At 45.4% G+C, this 24,094-nt stretch overlaps 2 protein-coding genes and 5 non-coding genes across 7 annotated transcripts in view; 5 read left to right on the top strand and 2 right to left on the bottom strand.

Annotated features, from left to right (window-relative positions):
• LOC148506864 (transcription factor HES-2-like) overlaps nt 1-24,094 on the bottom strand; it is a 98,362-nt gene that overhangs the window by 18,480 nt on the left and 55,788 nt on the right. The gene's annotated exons all lie outside the window — the stretch shown is intronic.
• On the top strand, nt 8,177-13,441 carry LOC148506880 (transcription factor HES-7.1-B-like). Its single transcript, XM_088446016.1, has 3 exons — nt 8,177-8,221; nt 11,747-11,842; nt 13,025-13,441. The coding sequence occupies exons 1-3, from the start codon at nt 8,177-8,179 to the stop codon at nt 13,439-13,441; spliced, it is 558 nt and encodes a 185-aa protein (XP_088302142.1).
• TRNAT-AGU (transfer RNA threonine (anticodon AGU)) lies at nt 15,783-15,856 on the bottom strand. Its single transcript has one exon. It is a non-coding gene; the product is annotated as a tRNA-Thr (tRNA).
• Nucleotides 17,197-17,278, top strand: TRNAS-CGA (transfer RNA serine (anticodon CGA)). Its single transcript has one exon. It is a non-coding gene; the product is annotated as a tRNA-Ser (tRNA).
• Nucleotides 19,172-19,253, top strand: TRNAS-UGA (transfer RNA serine (anticodon UGA)). Its single transcript has one exon. It is a non-coding gene; the product is annotated as a tRNA-Ser (tRNA).
• TRNAS-UGA (transfer RNA serine (anticodon UGA)) lies at nt 22,926-23,007 on the top strand. Its single transcript has one exon. It is a non-coding gene; the product is annotated as a tRNA-Ser (tRNA).
• Nucleotides 23,658-23,731, top strand: TRNAT-AGU (transfer RNA threonine (anticodon AGU)). Its single transcript has one exon. It is a non-coding gene; the product is annotated as a tRNA-Thr (tRNA).

The following is a 24,094-nucleotide window of genomic DNA, read 5'->3' as shown; positions in this document are numbered from 1 at the left end:
GGGAGAGGAAGGTAAGCAGGAGATATCTGTGATACTAGTGTATGGGGACATCGGGCCATTCCAGGAGAAGAAGGTAAGCAGGAGATATCTGTGATACTAGTGTATGGGGACAGCGGCCATTCCGGGAGAGAAAGGTAAGCAGGAGATATCTGTGATACTAGTGTATGGGAACAGCGGACCATGCCGGGAGAGGAAGGTAAGTAGGAGATATCTGTGATACTAGTGTATGAGGACAGTGGCCATTCCGGGAGAGGAAGGTAAGCAGGAGATATCTGTGATACTAGTGTATGGGGACAGCAGGCCTTTCCGGGAGAGGAAGGTAAGCAGGAGATATCTGTGATACTAGTGTATGCGGACAGCGGCCATTCCGGGAGAGGAAGGTAAGCAGGAGATATCTGTGATACTAGTCAGGGCCGGCTCTAGGGGTGTTCGACCAGTGCGGTCGCACAGGGGTGCCACCCATAGAGGGCGCACCCCTCCCCAACATCCCAATTTCAGCGGTACAGTACTGTCCCGCTGTTCCACCCTTGGGCTGAAGTGGCCCGCGAGTGGTCAAATCGGGAGGTTGGGGACCCCCACCGCCACAGCTGTACGATGGTACCGGACCCCCGGAGTGTGAATGGATGCACCAAATAGTCTAGTTACGGCTATGGGTTGAGCACAGGTGGCTAAATCAAATTGACTGAGGTACTAATTACATAACATCTGTCACATTTGAATCTTACCTGCTCTGAAACAGTGTAACTATCAAATACGGTGGGAAACAGAGGCAAGAGGAGAAAAAAATGTGTGTGTATATATATATATATATATATATATATATTACTTGTTACAGAATATACTAAGTTTATAGCCAAATATACACTTTGGTATAGATTCTCCTATTTGCTCGGTCTCCTCTTGTGTCGCTGTAAACCCCATAATGCACGAAGGGCGCTGACATCACGGTACGACTTCCGACCAGGTCAGCAAAATGCGCCAACGAGTCTGCCTCTCTCTGTCCACACAGCAGAGGACATGCCTATACGGAGACTCTGGGGTCTATTTACTAAGCAGTGTTAGGAGACACAGTGAAAAGTGATAAGAAAGTGATAAGGTGCCAGCCAATCAGCTCCCAACTGTCATCTTACAGGCTCTGTTTGAAAAATGACAGTTGGGAGCTGATTGGCTGGCACCTTATCACTTTCAAATCACTTTTCACTCTGTCTCCTAACACTGCTTAGTACATAGACCCCAAAATATTATAGGAGAGAGGGGTCTATTCATCAACACTAAAATAACGTTTTTAAGGACATTTTCCTTAAATAACGTTATTTTGGTATTCATGTAGCCACTTAGCACAGGAGATATCACAGATATCTCCTTGCTAAGTTCCCCTGCGTTAATTTCCACACTCCCCATACATTAGTACATTAGTATGGGGATGTGGAAATTGTGGTATTCATCAAATTCCGAAAATGATCAATTTTCGGAATTTGATGCAGTTACTATTCGCCACTGTGAGGTGGCGAATAGCAGGTGAAACTTACTTGTATCCGCGTGTGCAGGTCCCCCGACGAGTCCCTCCGGCGCTCTGCTCCGTCCTCAGCCTCCGGAGGCTGGTCGGACATGTGTGCTCCCCAGCAGAGCACAAGAAAATTTAGACAAAAAAAAAAAGTTTATTTTTTTTTTCTAATCTGTCATGTGGTCTGCTGGGAAACTACATGACAGACCAGCAGGACGGAGCCGGAGGCTGCTGCGCGGACAGGTAAGTTGGGGGGGTGGGGAAGGTGAGCGGAGGGGGGAGGGGGGTGGTGGGGGGTCGGGGGGGTACACAAACTTAACGCATCTGTAGGCAGTGCTGCGCATGCGCTGGTTTTTACAGATGTAACAGCGCATGCGCAGCACTGTTTCCAGCTGCGATAAGGTAGTGTAGAGAGGGAAAAGTATCTATTTCCCGAAAAGCTGTCATCGCAAAAATGACAGCTTTTCGGAATAGATACTTATGGAGAGGTGGAATGATGAATTCCACCTATAATTAGCTAGAACTCCATGAGAGTTCTAAAGCTAATTATCTCCAGAGAATTTTTATGTTTAATGAATAGGCCCCAGAGTCTGATCTACCGTCACCAACGTGTACTACAGTACATAGATCACTGGCTTTTATATATATACAGTATGTATACGTACATGCCACATCATCTGCATTAACCCCATATGTTATGTTCTTGGTTGGACTTGTAGCACCTGTTGTACATACCAGCATTAACATTTTGTTATGCTACAATCTTTTCTGCCTGGTTCGCAGACTTTCCCCAATATAGATGAAAAATGGCCTGTTGTGAGGTGCTCATTGGCAATGGACTGTAGATGACGGCAAATCAATGTTAATGGTACAAAACCAAAAAACAGCTGCAAATTATATGATTTCACCTGTTTGGGACCATTTTTTATTGAAATCCCAAAACAGAAGGGTTTGGCCAAAGCAAAACCCAAAGTTTTAGAACCACATCCAAAACAAGAAGGTCTGCACACATGTTCTAGGAGATACCGCTCTGGTGGTAACTTAAGCTGCATACACACACAACTATTTTTCGAACGATTATCGTTAAACGATATTTAACGATAATCGTTTGAAAAAATCGTTCACTTTCTGAGTCAAATGATGAACGATTATCGTTCATGCGCGTTTACATTTGTAGTTTGTAGTTCAGTCAGACTTGTCAACTGAACGATTTTCATTAAGGGAATATGCAAAAATCGTTTGTAGTTCATAAAAATCGTTCATTACACTTTAAAAAATCTGACAGATAATCTGACAGAAAATCGTTCATAAAAATCGTTCATAAAATCGTTGGTAAGAAAATCGTTGTACAATGACAAATGACAGGCTCATTTCTGTGAGTCCCTATTGTGCTCATACATCCTGGGCAGAAGATTGGATTTAGCAGCTGATACGGCATTTGCATTTGGAGAGTGTAAGGTGGGACACTTCTCACATCTATTGTCCTCCCCTCTGACCCATCTAAAGAGGGATTTAAACAGAGCTTATCCCCTTCATCCGTTTTATCTCTGGGGCCCATTATGCTCTTCTCATTTTGCCTTTTGCAGACTTTTTAATCTCATCTCTCTCTTTTTTTTTTTTTTTGGTCCAGCAACTGCTTAAATATTCAGGGTGCCTTAATACCGTATGTAGCAGCTTCTCAGCTCTCCGGCAGAATGGGCTGGGGGTGCCCATAGAAACAGCGGATTACACCTAAATATCCATTACAAGGAGGAAATGTCTGTAGTCTGATTGTGGATAAAGAGATCGGGACCTACTTTAATGGTATCTCTCAGCAGAAAAAAATGACATTATTACTAAACAAGCATAAACTGCTGCAAACAGGACCGTTTACTTCTTGCATACATTCAGTATCAAGGGATGTGGCGTAAGCGTCCACGGAAATATGGCAGTGTACAGTCAGCAACTGTTATGATCCATGAAAGCGCTTTGTGATTGCTAACAGTAAGCTGGACGAAAGCTGCAAACAGCACCTGAGATATAAAGGGGTTTTCCACTTTAAAAAGGCTTGAATGTACTACTTTAGGTGCATACACACACAACGATTTTTTGAACGATTATCGTTAGCGATATTGTTTATCGTTCAATCGTTGAAAAAAATCGATGACTTTCTGAGTTAAAACGATGAACGATTATCGTTCATGCACGTTCACGTTTGTAGTTTGTAGCTCAGTCAGACTGACCAACTCAACGATTTTCAGTAAGGCAATATGCAAAAATTGTTCATTACATTTAGTAAATGAACGATTTTAGTAAACGATTTTCGTTCATTTTTCCCTTGAAAAATTGAACGAAAATGGTTTACTAAAATCGTTCATTTACTAAATCGATGTGTGTGTGTATGCAGCTTCTGTGTTATGCCCTCCAGCAAACTTTTACTAAATGCAATGCTTTATAGCCTGGCCTCCGTTCTGTGTTTTTCAGCCTGTATTTCTATCATCAGACATAGCTACCTGGGCAGCTCCACAGGCTGCAGCGCGCCGTCCCAGGTACCTTGCAAGCCACGTACAGGTTCCATCGGACGGTGCTGCTCACCGGACCCTGCGCTCTGTGCTGCGCCACCGCACGCACAACCCTAGTTACGGCCCTGCCTGTTACCTCCCTCAAACACTGACTGCCTGTCACTCACTTTCCAAATAAATCCTTTCTACGACCGCCGTTGCTAATTCATCGTTTGCGCAGTGGCAAAAGAAATCTGCACCGCAGTGTCCGACATTGCCTCCATCTCTGTATCAGGCCCTGTAACCAGCCCACAGAGCAGCAGTGGAGGCCACCAAATAAACCTCTCTGCCCGATGATATAAATACATGGCTGAAAGCCACAGAACTAGACCAAAAGACAGAGCAAATTGTCTAGTAAAAGCTGCAGGCTGGTATGTACAAACTAATAAACTAAAGTCCTCTGAGGGTAGAAGGAATCTTGTGTTATAATTGGAAGCCTCCATCTTTGAATCAGGACCTAAGGCTCCAGTTACTGACAGTGGGCCTGATTCAGAGCCACTCGTAAGCCGCCGCTCGTTCGCTCCGAGCGATGTTCGCACATCTGCACATGCGTATGGGTCGTAATGCGCATGCGAGAACCAGTCAGTGCGGTCAGAAATCGTGTGTTCGCAAAATAGCGAATGCCTGCTAATTTGAGTGACAGGATGAGGCGTTTGTGGGTGGTAACAGGGGAAGGTGATTGAAAACGGGGAGAGGAGATCCGAACGCAGGCGTGCCAAACGGTCAAAACGGGCGTTTAATGGGTGTGCATAATTAATAAAGCAGCGTCATCGACCACGTCACTTGGTTGTTTCTTAGCCTGAACTGTTCGCATGATTGCGGTAGGAAAATCCAACCACAAGAATAGCGAGCAGTTCAGACGCCTTTCGATGTACTCGATTAATCTAATAAATAGCGGAGATGACGTATGATGCGAACGGCCAGGGGCGTCTTAACAAAATAGCAAGCGCATATTTCGTTCGCTCGCTCAAACATAGAGGCGTCAACAGACCGCAAAGAGCGAGCGCTCAATTTAAATATCCGGCCCCTTTTTCTGAACGAGCGAGCGCAAATAGCGTCCGGCTCTGAATCAGGCCCAGTGCTCCCACAACCGAGCTTGTCATGTGCACTATACAGATCTCCAGTGTCTTTGGAGCTCTTCGATTGGCTGATACACTCGATGGCGCCGTCTTCCAAGTCAATGACAGAGGGATAGACAATATGCGCCATCCGTGACATATACTAGATAGCGGAGAGAAAGCAGCTTGCTCCGCTAGGTGTGATTTTCATGTCAGCGCCTCATGGGGCCTATTTATCGGGATACATACCATTTGTCGACAGTCAAAATGTCGACAGTGTAATGTCTATGGGAGACTGTCATACGGGTTGTGAATTGTGATGTTATTTAAAGCATTTTTCGGCATTATAACTTCCGGCATCTCCCCATTAAATAATGTGAATATTAAACCATGTCAAAAGCAGAAGATATTGCAGACATCTCCCGCATTGGAAATAATAATATTCAGCATACAACGTATGTGATAATAGTGCGATTTATAAAGCTCCGAAAGACAAATGTTGTCCAGGTTTATTTGCGCATGTGAACATGGCGCTTACCTCTGTGGAGCAACTCAGCCGGCAAAGGATCGCGCCATCCGTTACCCCTGGGCTGTAGGCGACCCTGAAACCGCGCTGTAACACAGATGGCGCTGTGCACAGAAGTAAAGTGATGGCGTAAGCTCTTGGGGGTCTATTCATGTAAAACATGAACTGACTACCGAACAATATCACTATATATCGCTGCACAGCGATGTGTTATATAGTAATGTTTTGTAGCCATTCCTGTACACTCACCTGTCCGGCGTCATCCTCCGGTAAACAGCCCCTCCGCGATCCCTGAAGCAGCACGAAGACAGACATATAGGGAGTCCGATATGTCTACTTCCCACTGCGCATGTGCCGGCGTCTAAGAGCAGCAGATCACGTCAGACCCGCAGCAAAGCGCGCTGGTCTGAAGGGGGTGGAGCCAGCGCCGGACGACGGGCAGGGAGCAGGGAAGCATTTAACTTCTGACAGAGCGCTCGCTCTGAATCAGGGCTGGGCTTTTTTATTTTTGGAGCGGCCTCTTGGACGCTCGCATTGCTGTGGGTGACCACCCACAGCTATTGCGAGCGGCCAGGATGATGGTCACGATGGTCAACACCATCGCTACCATCGGGCTTGCGACGAGACCCTTGTGGTAGGGTCTCGCCCATCACAAGCCCCAGAGAGCTTTCGGCTCTAACAGAGCCGGAAGCTCTCCACTGACATCACTTGTGATGTCAGTGGGGCCGCCCCCAAACGGCTCCGTTTGGGCAGCCACCCCCCCGGCCCGCCCACCAAACGGGGCGAGCTGTCACTCAACATCGACAGCACGCCCCCTTTGGTGCAAGACCTGGAGCGACGAAGTGCCCTTCGCTAGCCGGGTCTCGCGCATGTGCACGACGGATCCGGCTCCGTCGTGCGCATGCGCTGTGGGCCACCATCGACCCGCTTGCGAGCGCTCAGCGCTTGCGATCGGGTCTGAATCAGACCCTCTGTACGCAGCGGAGGAACGGAAAGCTGAGCCTTCCGCTCTTCTACGAATTCACTCTCCCCGTACTAATGTATGAGGAAGTGATCCAGCCACGGGGCGGGGGGCATCAACTTCTCCACGGTAATCCCATTTCCTGAATAGAATGAAGCAGTGAAAATCCCTGTTTTCATGAATAAACCCCATAATCATTCACCATCTTGGGCCCTGTGTCCCAGTGTCTGATTGTTAATACATTGCCCTGATAAAGCATTGCAAATGGCCGACATGAGGTAAGTTTATTCTCTGGGCTTTTACATGGTATTTTGTCAAATAGGGCCCTTAATGCAATAGTCAGATCCTATGACGTCTGTGTACTGCTGATTTGCTCTGGCTGGTAAATCCTGGATCTCGTACATCCTGGAACTACAGTACACATTAACTCGCAGACAGCTCTATCCCATCCTTGTGTATTCGCTGTAATGCTGTAACTATCAGGATCAAACTTTTTACTGAGAGTTTACCGGTGTCGAAACGTTAACCTCTTTCATGATAGAAAGGTCATTTGTTCTATACATTAACTATGAGCCCCTATCAGCTTAACCTATAGGACCTGAGGGTCTGATTCAGAGCCGCACGTAAGCGGCCGCTTGTTCGTTCCGAGCGATGTTCGCACATCTGCGCATGCGTATGGGTTGTAATGCGCATGCGCGAACCAGTCAGTGCGGTCGAAATTCGTGTGTTCGCAAAATAGCGAATGCCTGCTAATTTGAGTGACAGGATGAGGCGTTTGTGGGTGGTAACAGGGGAAGGTGCTTGAAAACGGGGAGTGGAGATCCGAACGCAGGCGTGCCAAATGGTCAAAACGGGCGTTTTAAGGGTGTGCATAATTAACAAAGCAGCGTCATCGACCACGTCACTTGGTTGGCTTTTAGCCTGAACTGCTCGCATGATTGCGGTAGGAAAATGCAACCACAAGAATAGCGAGCAGTTCATACGCCTTTCGATGTACTCGATTAATCAAATTAATAGCGGAGATGACGTATGATGCGAGCGGCCAGGGGGCGTATTTTTCAAAATAGCGAGCGCATGTTTTGTTCGCTCGTTCAAACATAGAGGCGCAACAGACCGCAAAGAGCGAGCGGTCAATTTAAATAGCCAGCCCCTTTTTCTGAACGAGCGAGTGCAAATAGCGTCCGGCTCTGAATGAGATCCTGAGTGACATCAGCTCCTGTATAATGCAATTAAAAGTTTTCCAGATAGTTCATCTCCCCGGTGCACACTCCCAAGCAGACCTCACAGCTGGCGTTAGACACTAGGTTTAATGTAATAGTTTTAATTCATTAGTTCCTTATGGGAAAAGAGAGCCAGCCAGTGTCTGTACAGCTTGTATATTGTATTACATACAGGGTAGAGGTATGTCATCGCTGATTGGCCGGGGCGTGTGGCTGCTTGCTGCCGATTGGCTGATCTCTATGTAAATGGAATACTCTTTGCAAGTGGTGGTCCTGTATACATAAATAGGGTCTCTGAGCCCCCATTAGTATTATGAACATGTCTGTATAGGAGGAGGAGACACAATATAGCAGCTGGATCAAGACAATGAGGAGGGAGCCTAAAGGAAAAACTCCAGAGACCTCAAGAAAGGTGAATTATGTAATCATGTACTAACTGTGATACATGTAAATATATATATAAATTAGGGGTGAGCGGGTTCGGTTTTACTCGGATTTACTCGGATCTTTAAACGGCATTTTATTGGCTATCGCCTATCATGTGTTTTGGATAGCCAATATAATAAATCCGAATTTGCGGTAAAGTGGCGATAAGAACCGAGTAAATCCGAGTAAAACCGAACCCGCTCAAGTTTGATATATATATATATATATATATATAAACACTTATTTACACACATATAAATTTATAGTATATGCACATATTTTAAAATATATAGACACACACACATATATCTCTATCTATCTATGTAGTAAATATTGTAATTTGTAACTGAAATAGTTGCGACAAGAAGAATAGATCTTATTTAAGTAGCCATAGGAAAAAAAGAGTTTTTATTAGAAAAGTTTGAGGAAAGGAAATTACTTCTTCATAGAATAAGAAAAGGGATTTAAAAGAAATGATTCCTTTGTTGGTGTCGGATATGTTGGGACAGATGTACTAAGCTCTGTTGGTGTCGGATATGTTGGGACAGATGTACTAAGCTCTGTTGGTGTCGGATATGTTGGTACAGATGTACTAAGCTCTGTTGGTGTCGGGGACAGATGTACTAAGCTCTGTTGGTGTCGGATATGTTGGGGCAAATGTACTAAGCTCTGGAAAGTGATAAACTACCAGCCACTCAGCTCCTAACTGCCATGTCACAAGCTGTATTTAAAAAATGACAGTTAGGAGCTGATTGGTCAGTAGTTTATCACTCTCCACTTTATCACTTTCCAGCGCTTAGTACATCTGCCCCAAAGACTCTTCCTCTGCAGACTCCCGGGGCTCCTTTACTAAGGGAGCGTTGATCAAAGTCAATGATAGCCAACCTGGCACACTTTCATGGACCTCGTGCTCACTGGGCCCGATTAATTACCGATTGCAACTGCGATTCCGCACGCAGTCGGCCGATTGTTGCGTACTGCATGTGCATCGCAGGGCGCATGTGCGAGCCAGCCACTCCGATCGTTACTGCGATTGCAGTGACCACGCAGACCCAACGCAGAGTGATTGACAGAAGTGAGCATTTGGGGGTGGTGAAGGGTCGGCGAAATGCAGGCGTGCCAGGGCGTTTGAACTCCGTTACAGGGGGCGTGCATGAATTAGCCACTGCGATGCCATTTGGATGTGTGCAAGGTAAAGGGGGTCATCCTTATATTAGGCTGTAACGGCATCGCAATTGCAATCATTAGCATATGTCCGCAGTGAGACTGCGTGCGTAATCGCTACTACGATCGCAATAGCGATCCTTGCTAAATCAGGCTCACTAACCTTCAGTAGTATATTACTCTTCATCTCGGTAGTAAGCAATGCATTTAATTAAAGAAGGGGGCACTGATCGATAATAGCGTATCAACACACATTTTCAGCGAGTGTAACTAGCTACAACAAACACATTGGACAATAAAGCAGGAAGGGGCAGGGGGCACAGAGACGAGGGCTCGGAGGGCCCCCTGGTGCCCATCGTTGATCTGAGTGATGTGGTGTTATACGACATTGTAATCGTGCTGTTGTTTCAATGTCTGCGATGAGCCTGCACTGAATGAGCAGTCGTTCAGTGCAGGCTCATCAATCATCTGGTAACATGCTGAACCTGACGTTATCGTCAGGTTGACCAGCATGTTTGCCCGATGATAGATGTCCAATACGACCAGCGGGCACGCGCATCGCTGGTCGTGTTAGACGTTAAACTGCACGATTGGCGGGCGATTACCAACCGATTGAGCGATAACGACGGTTGTTATCGCTCAATCCCTGGGTTTAATCCTCTAGTGGATGGGCAGCATTACACTGACCGTCAGATTCTCGGAGCAGAGCTGCCATTGGACGTTGCTCAGTAGGGTTGATGGCTGGCTCTCACCTGGCAATCTGTTCTTTTACAGTCTGCTCCTTCTCTATCCAGATGTTTTCAAATTAATTTATTGTTTTGTTTATTGTACTGTATTGCCAGCTAACATGATATATTACATGACTGGTCAGTATTCCTGGAAATGTTTACACGGGCCACAAACTAGGATGAAGTGGACACCACGTGGCCCCAGATTAACACCAGTCTGACATCACATCTAGTCATCTGCAGAATAGTGTATATGGATGTACTAAGCCTTATAGAGAGACAAAGTGGAGAGAAATAAAGTACCAACCAATCAGCTCCTGACATTTTTCAAACACAGTCTGCAACGTGACAGTTAGGAGCTGATTAGTTGGTACTTTATCTCTCTCCAAGACTTAGTACATAGGGCCTGATTCAGAGCCGCTCGTAAGCGGCCGCTCCTTCGCTCCGAGCGATGTTCGCACATCTGCGCATGCGTATGGGTTGTAATGCGCATGCGCCAACAAGTCAGTGCGGTCGGAAATCGTGTGGAAATCGTGTGCTCGCAAAATAGCGAATGCCTGCTAATTTGAGTGACAGGATGAGGCGTTTGTGGGTGGTAACAGGGGAAGGTGCTTGAAAACGGGGAGTGGAGATCCGAACGCAGGCGTGCCAAACGGTCAAAACGGGAGTTTTAAGGGTGTGCATAATTAACAAAGCAGCGTCATCGACCACGTCACTTGGTTGTTTCTTAGCCTGAACTGTTCGCATGATTGCGGTAGGAAAATGCTACCACAAGAATAGCGAGCAGTTCATACCCCTTTCGATGTACTCGATTAATCTAATAAATAGCGGAGATGACGTAGGATGCGAGCGGCCAAGGGGCGTCTTTACAAAATAGCGAGCGCATGTTTCGGACGCTCGCTCAGACATAGAGGCGTCCACAGACCGCAAAGAGCGAGCGCTCAATTTAAATATCCAGCCCCTTTTTCTGAACGAGCGTCCGCAAATAGCGTCCGGCTCTGAATCAGGCCCATAGACCCCACTGTCTGATGTGCAGCTGTCTCGAGAAGTTTTAGTCAGTGACTGGACCTCACTCACAGCTGCATGTAGTTATGTAACTATTGGGGTGGGGGTCCCTGGCTTTCACTGTGCATGTCGTACTAGGGACTGGCCATCCTGGATTATTATATAGATACTTCTGCTTGAAACTAAAATTATATATATATATTGTGACATTCACGATTCGATACAGTACACATAATTAAGAGTTGAGTAGATCTGTGAAATGTGGTCTTGTTCGGGAGGCCGGATATTGTTAGAAACAACAGCCGGCCATTCTCATCTTTCACCCCTTCTGTATTTTTCTGTGCCAATGGCGTGATGCAGCGGACATTTTGTCAATCTGTGATTCTCCATCCCAGCATGCATTGCTACCTAGCACCTCAGCGAAATCCCTGCGCCCTCTTAGGGCATAAAATGGCCGTCTCTGCTGTGTAGGCCACAGAGGCACTTTAACGAGAATTAAGCCTATGAGGATTCTCTAACATTAAATTGAATAAATCAGTGACCTTTATCGGACTGTATTATATGTGACATCGCATAATCAGTATCTTTGTGTCTTTTTCCTTCTTCCTATACAGATCTTGAAACCTCAGGTGGAAAAGAGGAGAAGGGAGAGAATTAACAACAGTCTGGAGAAACTGAGAGTTCTATTATCTCACACAATGACCAGTGAGGTAAGGCGCTGAGATTGAACCATTTAAGCTGGCCACAGGCTGCACGATTATTGCAGACGGACGATAGCCCAATAACCGGAGAGCCTCCATATACTGCAAGATGTACGACTGCGGCCTCCACTCACTACGTGGGATTGTCGGAACAACGGTCGGGTTGATTGGGGTTGGATAATCAAACCCAATGATCCAGGCTGTTTTCCAGCATGGCCAACTTTACAGTCTACAGATGATCAGTAAAATGCATTTCCAGAAGGGGAGGAGGGGGCGACCAAGTTTTTAAAGTTACCATCAGTTACCAAATTTAATTTCAATGTCCCATTCTTCTTCTTCTTATTGACTCCACAACAATAAATACCTGACCCCCAATAACTAAATAAATGTAATTAAATACATCCCCCTTAGCTTCATCTCGTCTTAACACCACCCTGAGTCCTTTCGCGGCAGAGACTCAATTGTTGTTATGCGTAGAAGTAACTGACCAGGCTGCTGGCACTACTGAATTACAGCGAGGGACGGTGCGGGATTGTTATTCGGAGCCTTCCTGATAGCAGCTGATCTCACATCCAATATTAGGACCTGATTCAGAGGTGCTCGCTGTTTGCGAGCGCTCGCTCTGAATCAGGGCGTTTTTTTTTTGTTTGTTTCGGCCTCCAGGCCGCTCACAAAGCTGTGGGTGACTACCCACAGCTAGTGCAAGCGGCCTGGCGATGTTCGCGATTGTCGCGACCATTGGGCTTGCGTCGAGACCCTGCGGGAGGGTCTCGACTCCTGCAAGCCCAAGTGGACTTCCTGCTCTAATAGAGCAGGAAGTCCACTACTGACATCACGAGTGGTCAGTAGGGCCACCCACAAACGGCAGGAGTTCCTAAGGGAACGCCTGTGTTTGTGCAGCCACCCCCCCTCCCCGCCTACAAAATGGGGCAAGCTGTCAATCAACATCGACAGCCGCCCCGTCTTGTAGTGAGCCCCGGAGCGACGGAGCTGCCGTCGCTCGCTGGGGCTCGCGCATGCGCACGCCGGAGGTGGCACATGCACAGTGGGGGAACATCAACCCGCTTGCGAGCCCTGTGCGCTCGCGAGTGGGTCTGAATCAGGCCCTCAATCTGCACAGGTTTATCAATGTGTGAGTGTACGGGTCAAGGAATTGCTGGTAATGTGTACATTTTTCTTTTACTCTGGCAGAAGCTAAAAAATCCCAAACTAGAGAAAGCAGAGATTCTAGAGTACACCGTAGAGTTTCTCCAGTCCAGGATGATGCCACCTGAGGTCCAAGAGGAGCCCAGTCAGAAATTCCAGTCCGGCTTCCAGAGCTGTCTCCAAACCGCTGTGCACTTAATAAACTCCAACCAACAGTTGTCCCAAGTGAGCAGAGACTTGCTCTTCCGACAGCTGTCTTCCTCAAACCTGTCGGAGACGTCCTCCACCGCTGTCCAAGATTCTGTTCATCTCTACAAAACCTTTCCTCGTATTTCCCACCAAACTTTCTCCTGGACTAATTGCCCAAGCAATAACCTGGTAGATCACACAAATAATGTCGCTGATGTCCAAAGGCAATGGTTTTCTGACCAAACAGTTAGGTCATGGAGACCTTGGGTGTAGGAGGCCTGGTTTCTTCAGTTTACCTTCTGTTAGTGTCATCTTGAGATACGTATGGCTTGTCTTCCATTATCTTGTTTTCTGACATAGTCATGGTGAACCTTCTGTTTTGTTGTTGTACATGCTGCTATCATTCCATAATGCATAGATGTCCAAACGTGAGAAATGACTAAATTCTATGTGGTCGGCATCACAATGGATATTAGTAAGTAACTAACTGGATTCGATTGGAAAACATAATTTTCTGTCTACGAGCACTTGGAGACAATTTTCCTTATTAAAAGTAAGCTGGACTCAGCCGTGGAAAAAGTGCCAAGGAACTTGAAGACATTAGCTGTGGGTACATTATATGGACATCTTGACAAACTAGTCCTCCACCATCTGTACAGTAGTGAACGATCATACCTCGTGACTTTTATCACCTCCATACAACTGTGGCAGCCATTTTGATGTCCTGGATCAGTACATCACACTGGCTTTGTGAATTATACTGGTTATGCCAACAAAATGGCTTTCTCCAATGTATGTATGTGAGGTGGTTTACATAAAGGCATGAAATAATAATAATATTTATTTATATAGCTCTTTTCTGCAAAAGGACTGGCAATTGCAGTGAAAATACACCCTATTACAAGGGAGGCAGACATCTTAGGCGCACTACAATAGTTAGAGTGGGTAAATAGAAAATATGAAGTATAAATATACGAGATGCAAGCTACTGTACCCACAGTATCATTAGTGCCACAAATTGTTCATCCCACACATGAAAATGCCAGGCGAGGCAGCCATCTTGGGCGCAATACATAGGTTACAGTGGGTGGGGATCAACAAGACTAAGAACATTACTTCCCATATTTGTACATATGCAATGCAGTGATTATAATTAGGGCAGCACGGATGGCCTCACAGCACTGAGGTCTTGGGTTTAATTCCCTCCAAGGCCCTATCTGTGTAGAGTTTGTATGTCCTCCCTTGTTTGCCTGGGTTTCCATCCACAATCCAAAAACATGCTGGCAGGTTAATTGGATGCTGACAAAAAATTAACGTATGTGTGTGTGTACATGATGTAACAGGGAATATAGATCAAAGGACTGATGTAAACGATTAAATATTCTCTGCAAAGTGCTTCATAATGAGTGTGCACTATATAAATAACTGATAATAATGATAATAATAGACTTTATTTATACTGCAATTGTGCTTTATATCTATATTTGATAAATAATAAACCTCCCTAAAATTAATAAATGTAACGTGTTTGTTGAGACTTTTTCTATTGGTTAAAACAATGACACCCCAATCAGGGTTGGAAGTGTTGCCAACTTGCTGCTGATATAAGCTCCTGCAGGAACATTTTAGTCATTGGTGAAACTCTTGTCCTAAAGATGTAAGCGACAGTGACATCTGCTGGCTGCAAGAAGACACCGCACAGCAAACTAAAAGGTCATTTGTTTCTTATGGTGCATACACACGATCAGATTTTTTCTTCAGATATGGACGATAACGATTTAAAAATCGTTCAGTCGTTCATATCTCAAGGAAAATCGTTCATATCTGACATGCCTGAACGATGGACGATCAACGATGCGCGTTCCCGTTTGTCAGATAACGATATCTGACATCTGATGGGTTTGCAGTCAGACTTGGACGATTCCATTCATTTTAATGCAGTCAAAAATCGTTCAATCGTTCAAATCGTTCAAAACTTTGGTCAAATCGTCCAAATCGTTCAAATCGTTTAATCGTTCAGTCGTTCATCTGACAAATCTGACCGTGTGTACGCTCCATTAAGGTGCATACACACGATTTTTCGAACGATTATCGTTAACGATATCGTTTATCGTTCAATCGTTGAAAAAATCATTAAAACGATGAACGATTATCATTCATGCGCGTTCACGTTTGTAGTTCAGTCAGACTGACCAACTCAACGATTTTCATTAAGGGAATATGCAAAAATCCTTTGTAGTTCAAAAAAATCGTTCATTACATTTAGTAAATGAACGATTTTAGTAAACGATTTTCGTTTATTTTTCCCTTGAAATCGTTTACTAAAATCGTACATTTACAAAATCGTTGTGTGTGTACACATAACAAGCACTGATTATTATTATCATCGCGTGGGAGGGAAGGGTTAAAAATAAATGGTTACAGCCCCCCCCCCCCCCTCCCGAAAAAAAAAAAAAAATCCTTCACCACCCATGTACCCTCTAACAGTAGATTCTGGATATGGGAAGTCACAAATGAGCTTTGTATCACAATTAAAAAAAAAAAAGGAATTATGTCAAGATGTGTTAGTATAATGTAAAAGCTAAGACATCAATGTACAAAAAATATAAAACATAGGCACTGCTGAGATTTGAACTCAGGATCTCCTGTTTACTAGACAGGCGCTTTAACCAACTAAGCCACAGCGCCACAGGTGCACAAGGCTGAAATAAGTTTTGCAGCTCCTTACAGGAACATGTATTATGGTGCGTTCACACGGTACGATCAGTCAGCGATAACGATTTATAGATCGGGTTATAGATGATCTGTCCCAGCAATAAGGTACCGGCGATCCAGATGCGAATAGAGGGGGAGATTATCGCAATTTATTTTGCGATGAAATATACATCTCCCCTTAGTTTCTATAGCAATGTCAGCTGCCCATATGGATGGACCCAGAGGCAAGCTGGGACTTGCAGTTCTCAAATACTTGGAGAGCCACATATCACACTGGTGACCAGCCAGCCGAATAAATACATTTTATGTCGCCTTAAGAGATGGCCTGCTGCTCATCCACTATAGACCAGTGCGCAAGAAAGAAGGTGTTGGCTGTTGGCTCTCTGTGGTGGAATCCGGTGCCAAGCATGGAGGCCCCACAGTGTATAAAAACACTGAATGAGTGACGTATCAGTACAATGCATGTCGTGTTGAATTGTTCTTTTGCTTAACCCAGACACAAAAGTTTTGTAAAAATAAAACAATAATTAAAAATATAAAGTTCTCAAAGCAGGAACATCAACCAAACTGAAACACCCAATGAGAATACAAATATGTAGAAAGAATAATAATTATCCATTACATTGTTCTTTTGCTTAACCAAGACACAAAAATTTTGTAAAAAAATAAAAATAAAAAAATTATTAAAAACAAAAAAAGTGCTTAAAGCAGGAACATCAACCAAACTGACACACCCAACGAGAATACAAATATTTAGAAAGAATAACAATTATCCATTACATTGTTCTTTTGCTTAACCCAGACACAAAAATTTTGTAAAAAATAAAAAAATAATTAAAAATAAAAAGTTCTCAAAGCAAGAACATCAACCAAACTGAAACACCCAAAGAGAATACAAATATGTAGAAAGAATAATAATTATCCATTACATTGTTCTTTTGCTTAACCCAGACACAAAAATTTTGTAAAAAATAAAAAATAAAAAAATGATTAAAAATAAAAAGTGCTGAAAGCAGGAACATCAACCAAACTGAAACACCCAACGAGAATACAAATATGTAGAAAGAATAATAATTATCCATTACATTGTTCTTTTGCTTAACCAAGACACAAAAATTTTGTAAAAAAATTTAAATAAAAAAAATATTAAAAATACAAAGTGCTTAAAGCAGGAACATCAACCAAACTGAAACACCCAAACAAGAATACAAATATGTAGAAAGAATAATAATTATCCATTAAATTGTTTATTTTTTAAAACAAACAATACTATGTGTTTGAGACATAAAAAAGTCCTTGGTTTTTTTCATCAAGCTGTGATGGCCGAGTGGTTAAGGCGTTGGACTCGAAATCCAATGGGGTCTCCCCGCACAGGTTCAAATCCTGTTCACAGCGGAGCTGAGCCTTTTCTTTGGAAATAGGTTTATTTTGCTTGATTAAATCTCATATTTAGAGTAAATGCTTTATGTAGTTTTACATTTTTTTACAAAGACTGAAAAAAGCTAGAAAAAACCCACCAGACTATGAAGTATTACAGGTTTGGTGTAAGATTTCAAGGTAACAAATATAGCACCACCTACTGGTTGCACAATGGTATTTTTTTTTTAAATAAAACCCTTGGGACCAGTTACACCCATTGTAATGACCAGGAATACTGCAGGTTTCTTGTCAAATGTTTGCAGACAATTAAATGTTGGGCAGAAGCCTATAAGTGCTAAGTGAGTTTTACAGTGTTATCATTAGCATTTAGATATATTATTTGTATAGCCCCAGCATTTTCCGACACGTTTTGCAATTTTGATCACAGTAATGAAACCAGACTGTTTATTAACAGACAGTGGGTCTGATTCAGACCCGCTCGCGAGCGCTATGCGCTCGCAAACGGGTCGATGGTGGAACAGTGTGCATGCGCACGACGGAGCCGGCTCCGTCGTGCACATGTGCGAGACCCGGATAGCGACGGGCAATCCGTCGCTCCGGGTCTCGTACCAAAGGGGGCGTGCTGTCGATGTTGAATGACAGCACTCCCCCTTTGGTGGGCAGGCCAGGGGCGTGGCTGCCCAGACGGAGGCGTTCCCATGGGAACGCCTACCATCTGGGGCCGGCCCCACTGACATCACAAGTGATGTCAGTGGGAGTGCTTTCGGCTCTGTTACAGCCGAAAGCACTCTGTGGCTTGCGGTAAAAGAGACCCTACCACAAGGGTCTCGTCGCAAGCCCGATGGTCGGGATGGTCTTGACCATCGCGACCATCTTCCTGGCCGCTCGCTATAGCTGTGGGTGGTCACCCACAGCTATGCGAGCGGCCAGGAGGCCGCTTTAAAAAACCAGAGGGCCAGCCCTGATTCAGAGCGAGCGCTCTGTCAGAGCGCCCGGCTCTGAATCAGGCCCAGAGGCCCGTATTCAATTCCAAGTGAAAAGTCCGAGGCCGGACTTTTCGCCTTCATCGGAGGTTTTGGGTGCGAAAAAGTATCGCACGCTTCCCCGCTTATCCCCGTATTCAATTCCAAATCGGCGAAAAAGTGCTGTTGTTTTTGGGGAAATCAGCCTGACACCCCCCAAAAGATGCTCTGACATGGGGGCTCACTATGGGTACCCCAGAATAGCCCTGCTAAAGGTATGTGGGGGCCTTTATACGGTCTTAATAGGCGCTGTTTTGCATTTGATGTATATATCTCTGTTTTTCTTTAATATAACAGCTTCATAATGGGGGTATGGTGCAATCAGGGAGATTGCTAGCCTCTTCAGGGAGTCAGGGGGAGATTGCTGCTATTTCAGGGAGTCTCCCTGACAATCGGGGAGAGTTGGCAAGTTTACCTAACAGTGCAAGTTTTAAGGATATCCATGCTTGACCACAGATGTAACTCGTTTAATTCACACAAGTAAACACACAAAATATATGTGACTGCTTTAATTAGCATTGTATAAGCTGTATGACACCCAACATCTATCCAGGCAAACAGAAAGTGATAAGCTCTAAAAAGTGATAAAGAGAGTTAAAGTACCAACCAGTCAGCTCCTAAATGTCATTTTTCAAACACAGCCTGTAACATGACAGTTAGGAGCTGAGTAGATGGCAGTTTATCACTTTCCAGAGCTTAGTACATCTCCCCCATATTGAGTCCAGACCCTGATTTGAACAAACCATGCCCCCGATTCAGACAAATACTGCCCCAAACATACCAGTTTCTAGGGAAATCAACCTACTTGCCCAGAAGTGCCTACAGGATCTCTGATCTGGACGATACCACGATGAATCTATCCTACCTTAGCCATGCTCCCCTGTCAGCTGTGATGGCCGAGTGGTTAAGGCGTTGGCCTTGAAATCCAATGGGGTCTCCCCGCACAGGTTCAAATCCTGTTCACAGCGAGTAACAGTTGTTTTAAATAATATAATAAATACATTTATTATATTATTTATTTACCTTGTTTAATTCTAAAATTTACCAAATGTTTCATTAAACTGGAACATTTTTAAACTGAGACCCGTATTCAAATGGAGATGAAAAGTCAGTTTCCGCGTGTTTTTGGCGGAAATTTTTCGCAGATGACATCATTTTCGCCTGTTTGACTTTTACCCCGTATTCAATTTGAAAGACTTTCTGCCTAGGCGGAAAGTCAATGCAATGTACTAGGCGAAAAGTTTCGCCTATGAATGGGAGGCGGAAAAAAGTGCAGATTTGGGGTTTTGGGGTGCAACGTTGCGGGAACCCCTGTGCAGCTCTCAGACAGTCCCCCAAAGGTAAAGTGTGTCAAATAAAAAAAAAAACACACTTAAGAACATCCCAAAAAATGACCTTAAAAAAAGGGGGCAAAAAAAAAAAAGTTGGTGCACCAACTAAAAACTAGCGAACTTGACCCTGGGGGGGATCCCCTAGTATGCCCCAGGTATTTTTTTGATTGCAGGTGTTTGCGACAGGTGGATTTTTCACGATTTTTTCGACTTCACATTAGCAACTTATAAATATGCTGACCCCCATTTTCAAGTACCCCAAATTTGTTGGGATAACTTATTTTCTGGAAAAAAACCTCCTAAATGCTATTCTGCATCAGGTATAGAAAAACGCTATTTAGCAGCTATTGAGCCCGTTTAAAACCCCCAAATACCTTCAGCAAGCCAAATCGGGGGGTACCATATGGAACCCCCATGTCAGAGCATCTTTTGGGGGGTGTCAGGCTGATTTCCCCAAAATTGACAGTACTTTCCGCCTGTTCAAGTTTCGCCGGGTCCCGTTTTCGTCTACTTCCATATTAAATACGGGGTAAAGCTGGGACGGCCGCGAAGTCATTGCTGTAGGTGGTCAGTATTGTGCCACCCTTGTCTCTGTCCCAGGCCTGCTCTCTGTGGGCGGGATGTACTAAGCATGAAAATGCGGGCAAAACTCAGAAAATACAGTTTTCAGGATTTTGGCCCCGATCTGCTGTGCCCATTAACCTGTTCTCACTTTCCCATGCAGGCAAGGAATAGGAGAATGGAGGGGAAGTTGAAGAGGTGTGATACCCCTAAAGTGTATAATGCCTAATACATAAATTAACATATGTGCTGTATACCCTTTGGACTAAGAAAACTGCCCATTCACATGAGTGCCCCCCCCCCTCCCTTTACAGAGGGGGATTTGGTCCAGGCTGCTCCCTCTGAACTATAAGAAATGAGGGGCACCCGGCAGGGATGTTTGGACTATAGCCGCAGGAGAGGGGAGGAGAATGGCCCCAGGAGAAGCCCAGTTTGTGCAGTGGGCTGAAGCGGCGCGTGCGGGCGGCGGGAAGCAGCCCCGCACGCGACCGCTGGTTATATAAAGAGACACCCGCGGGGGCTGCTGGGGGCAGTCTGTAGTGTGCCTGAGGCAACTAGGGCAGAGGGGACCCGTACACATGGCTGCGCTCACCTCAGAGCCCCAGAGACAGTGGAGCCGTAGCGGCGCCCCGGCGGAGAGTCCCGTGTCCTGGGGCAGCGTCCGAGGATAGATTGGAAGTCTCCTCCAACACGGCTGTCCTGTGGTCAGCGCCGATTGGAGGCGGATCGGAGGAGTGGAGACCGGGCGGAGCTTCTGACTGGCCTGCCCTAAGAAATGTTTGAGGGGACAGAGAGGCTGGGTTTACCAAAGGACGCTGTGAACTGCCGCGCTGCTGTGAGAACTGTGCCTGAGAATGAGACACAGCAGAAGGGACTGTGTGGCTGACCCTGCCCCGGAGGTGGAACAAGGGTGTGTAGCCCGGGTGGAGTTTCTGCAGGACTGCCCGCTCCTCAGTCACCAGTCGGAGGAACTGTACGTGAAGAGGCGGAACAGTGAGTACCAAAACGCCCTATTCTCTCAAGGCCCACCCCTCTGATAGGGAGTGCAGGGACATATACAAGCAAGTTTTGGGAGGTCTTGCAGCGCCCCTCTAGAGAAAATAGTCAGCTGAGACTCTATATAACACAACTCTCCAGGGATTAACAACCTCAGTGTTAAAGCTAAAATCCACAGAGGACAAAAGTGAAAATAGTAGTAAATTTCCTTATCAACTGCGTGCGTTCCCACATTAACTCTGTTCATTTAACAAAGTGGCCGCAGTATAGAACGCTAAAGCAAGAGAGCCAGGATATATACCGTATATACTCGAGTATAAGCCGAGTTTTTCAGCACATTTTTTGTGCTGAAAAAGTACCCCCTCGGCTTATACTCGAGTGAAGTGTAGCGCTGACCAGATGGAGTTCGCTCAGCGCTACACAGCACAAACACACAGCCGCTGGAGCCGGCAGCTGTGTGTTTGCTGTAATCAGCAGCCGATGACAGTCTGTCAGACTCTCAGCGGCTGCTGCTGCTCCCACTGCGGGAGCCATCTTCCGGCTCCCGCAGTGGGTAATGGGAGACACGTCATCATGATGTAATGACGTCTCAAAGCGGCCGAAGGTAAGTGATTTTTTTTTTTTAATTCTTATTACGTCTCTCTCTACTTGGGGGGGAGGACGACTACTGGGGGCACTACCTGGGGGCGATTACTACAGGGGGCACTACCAGGGGGCGATTACTACAGGGGGCACTACCAGGGGGGATTACTACTGGGGGCACTACCAGCTGCTGCCATTTCCCACCCTAGGCTTATACTCGAGTCAATAAGTTTTCCCAGTTTTTTGTGGTAAAAGTAGGTACCTCGGCTTATATTCGGGTCAACTTATACTCGAGTATATACGGTAACTAAGAGGAACTGTATTCTAATAATCATCCGACTAGGATACATGTAAACTGCTAGCGATAACGTCTGACAGCTGCAAGCACGAGGTCAGGAAAATAAGGAGACAGGAAGCAATACACTTATTCTTCAAACCCAAATAAACTTTAATGCAGCCTGCAGTACCATTAGGATTATAACTACTGTAATTTATAACCCGGGCACCGTTTGCAAACATTCCATCAACTAGTCACTCACTTGCATGCATAAGTGATGAGAAACTATTATTTGTTTTGTGCACAAAATAATAGAGTTATATTTTATCTAGTATTTTCATTGCATAATTATATTTACCTGTTTGTATGTCTATTGTTTAACCATTCCTTTGGCAGCCGGATCCTGGAGTTCCAGAGTTCCAGTTATAATAAAATTGCCGGCTACCAGTGTACTTTTTCTGTCTTGAAGTGTGTACTACAAATTTGCATTGTATATGGAATGTCCATATGGCTGATGTGGAAAGAACTGGTATTGTTGAATAAATACATCCTTTTGCCCATTATTGCCTGTATCTATTGGGTAACCTCCCGGAAGAGCCCAAGGTGATCCAGAGACAGAGTACTTGGTAAAGAAGCATCCTAATACACCACGAGTAGAATAGAACACCCTTTTCGGGGTGTGACAGAGGTAGCGGGCAGTACTCTCACCCACAAGAGGAGCAGCCTATGTATGCATACAGGCAGCATAAGGCCATACAGAACAAACGCAATGGCCCAAATAATTGTATCTGAGATTGGATCCCTCACGGCACCCCTGAGAGTGGGCATCCAATTCTGAGAACCATAGCATAACACGAGTCGTGGGTTATCATGAAGGCCGGAGGTATCGCAGGGCTGTGATGGCCGAGTGGTTAAGGCGTTGGACTTGAAATCCAATGGGGTCTCCCCGCACAGGTTCAAATCCTGTTCACAGCGAGTAGGTAGAGTTTTGCTTTTTTAAGGACAATTTCCTCTTAACAATAATGGCCGCTGACATTCGAAGTAGCAGTTCTGCCCCAGCAACCAGATTCTAACTATTATGCTATAGAATAACTAGATGAATTCCACTAGAGTGCAAATATTTTCTGAACAGTGGTCCTGATTCAGCAGAGGATGGAATTGCAAAGCCGCCCACGAGCAGCTTTGCAATTCCGTCCTTGCTAAAATGTCTGTCTGACACCCCCTGCCGCATTTGCGATCCCAGCGCTGCGACCGAGGTCAGTTGCGATGTTGGAAGGCACCGGCCAGCTAAGTAAGCCTCAGTTTATGCAGGTTGGCCGGCATGCAAGGCCAGGAATCTGCGTCCATGGATGAAGGGCCTGACCTTGCCACTCCTGGGAAAAGGGGGCGACAAGGAGGCTGTCTCCAACCCCCACACCTCCCCATAAACGCCTCTGCCTGTCAATCACGCAGGACCCATTCTGCAGATGCGCAAAATGGGTCCTGGGCACGCGCAGATTCTGCTAGTCGTGAATCTGCGTGCACTGCTGTATTAGGTCCAGTAACACGAAGCAAAATAGAACCAAAAACTAAAGTTAAAAAAAAAAAAAAACATGGAGAGGGCAGCACACACACATACAGAGGTTGGCGCTGTGGCTTAGTTGGTTAAAGCACCTGTCTAGTAAACACGACGTCCTGAGTTCAAATCTCAGCAGTACCTACATTTTTTTGGATAAAACAAAAATAAGTCCTGATCATAAACCAATTGATAGATAAGATGGACAAGTCACTGCCCTATGTACATATGCTTATTTAAAAACTCTGGACCTCATTCAGAGTCGGTCGCGAGCGCCGATGCGCTCATAACCGACTCAATGGTTTGGCCTGTGCACTTGCAGCGTGGGCAAGGCCCGGAGCGACAAAGAAACTCTGTCGCTCCGGAGCTCGTTACCAAAGGGGCGGCTGTCGATGTTGATCGACAGCTGCCCCTGTTTGGTAGGCGGGCCGGGGGGGTGGTTTCCAAAACGGAGGCGTTCCTTTGCGAACGCCTACCGTTTTGTGGGCGGCCGCACTGACATCATCA

The sequence above is a fragment of the Taudactylus pleione genome, unplaced genomic scaffold (genome assembly GCF_031769625.1).
Source record: "Taudactylus pleione unplaced genomic scaffold, aTauple2 ptg000393l, whole genome shotgun sequence".
NCBI classification, from domain to species: Eukaryota; Metazoa; Chordata; class Amphibia; order Anura; family Myobatrachidae; genus Taudactylus; species Taudactylus pleione.
This window is presented reverse-complemented; position numbering and strand designations above follow the sequence as displayed.

Excerpts from the sequence above, each read along its gene's own strand:
- LOC148506880 (XM_088446016.1), top strand. The coding sequence starts at position 8,177 with ATGAGGAGGGAGCCTAAAGGAAAAACTCCAGAGACCTCAAGAAAG. Across the intron at positions 8,222-11,746 it reads CTCCAGAGACCTCAAGAAAG|ATCTTGAAACCTCAGGTGGA; the intron begins GTGAATTATGTA and ends CTTCCTATACAG. Across the intron at positions 11,843-13,024 it reads CTCACACAATGACCAGTGAG|AAGCTAAAAAATCCCAAACT; the intron begins GTAAGGCGCTGA and ends TTACTCTGGCAG.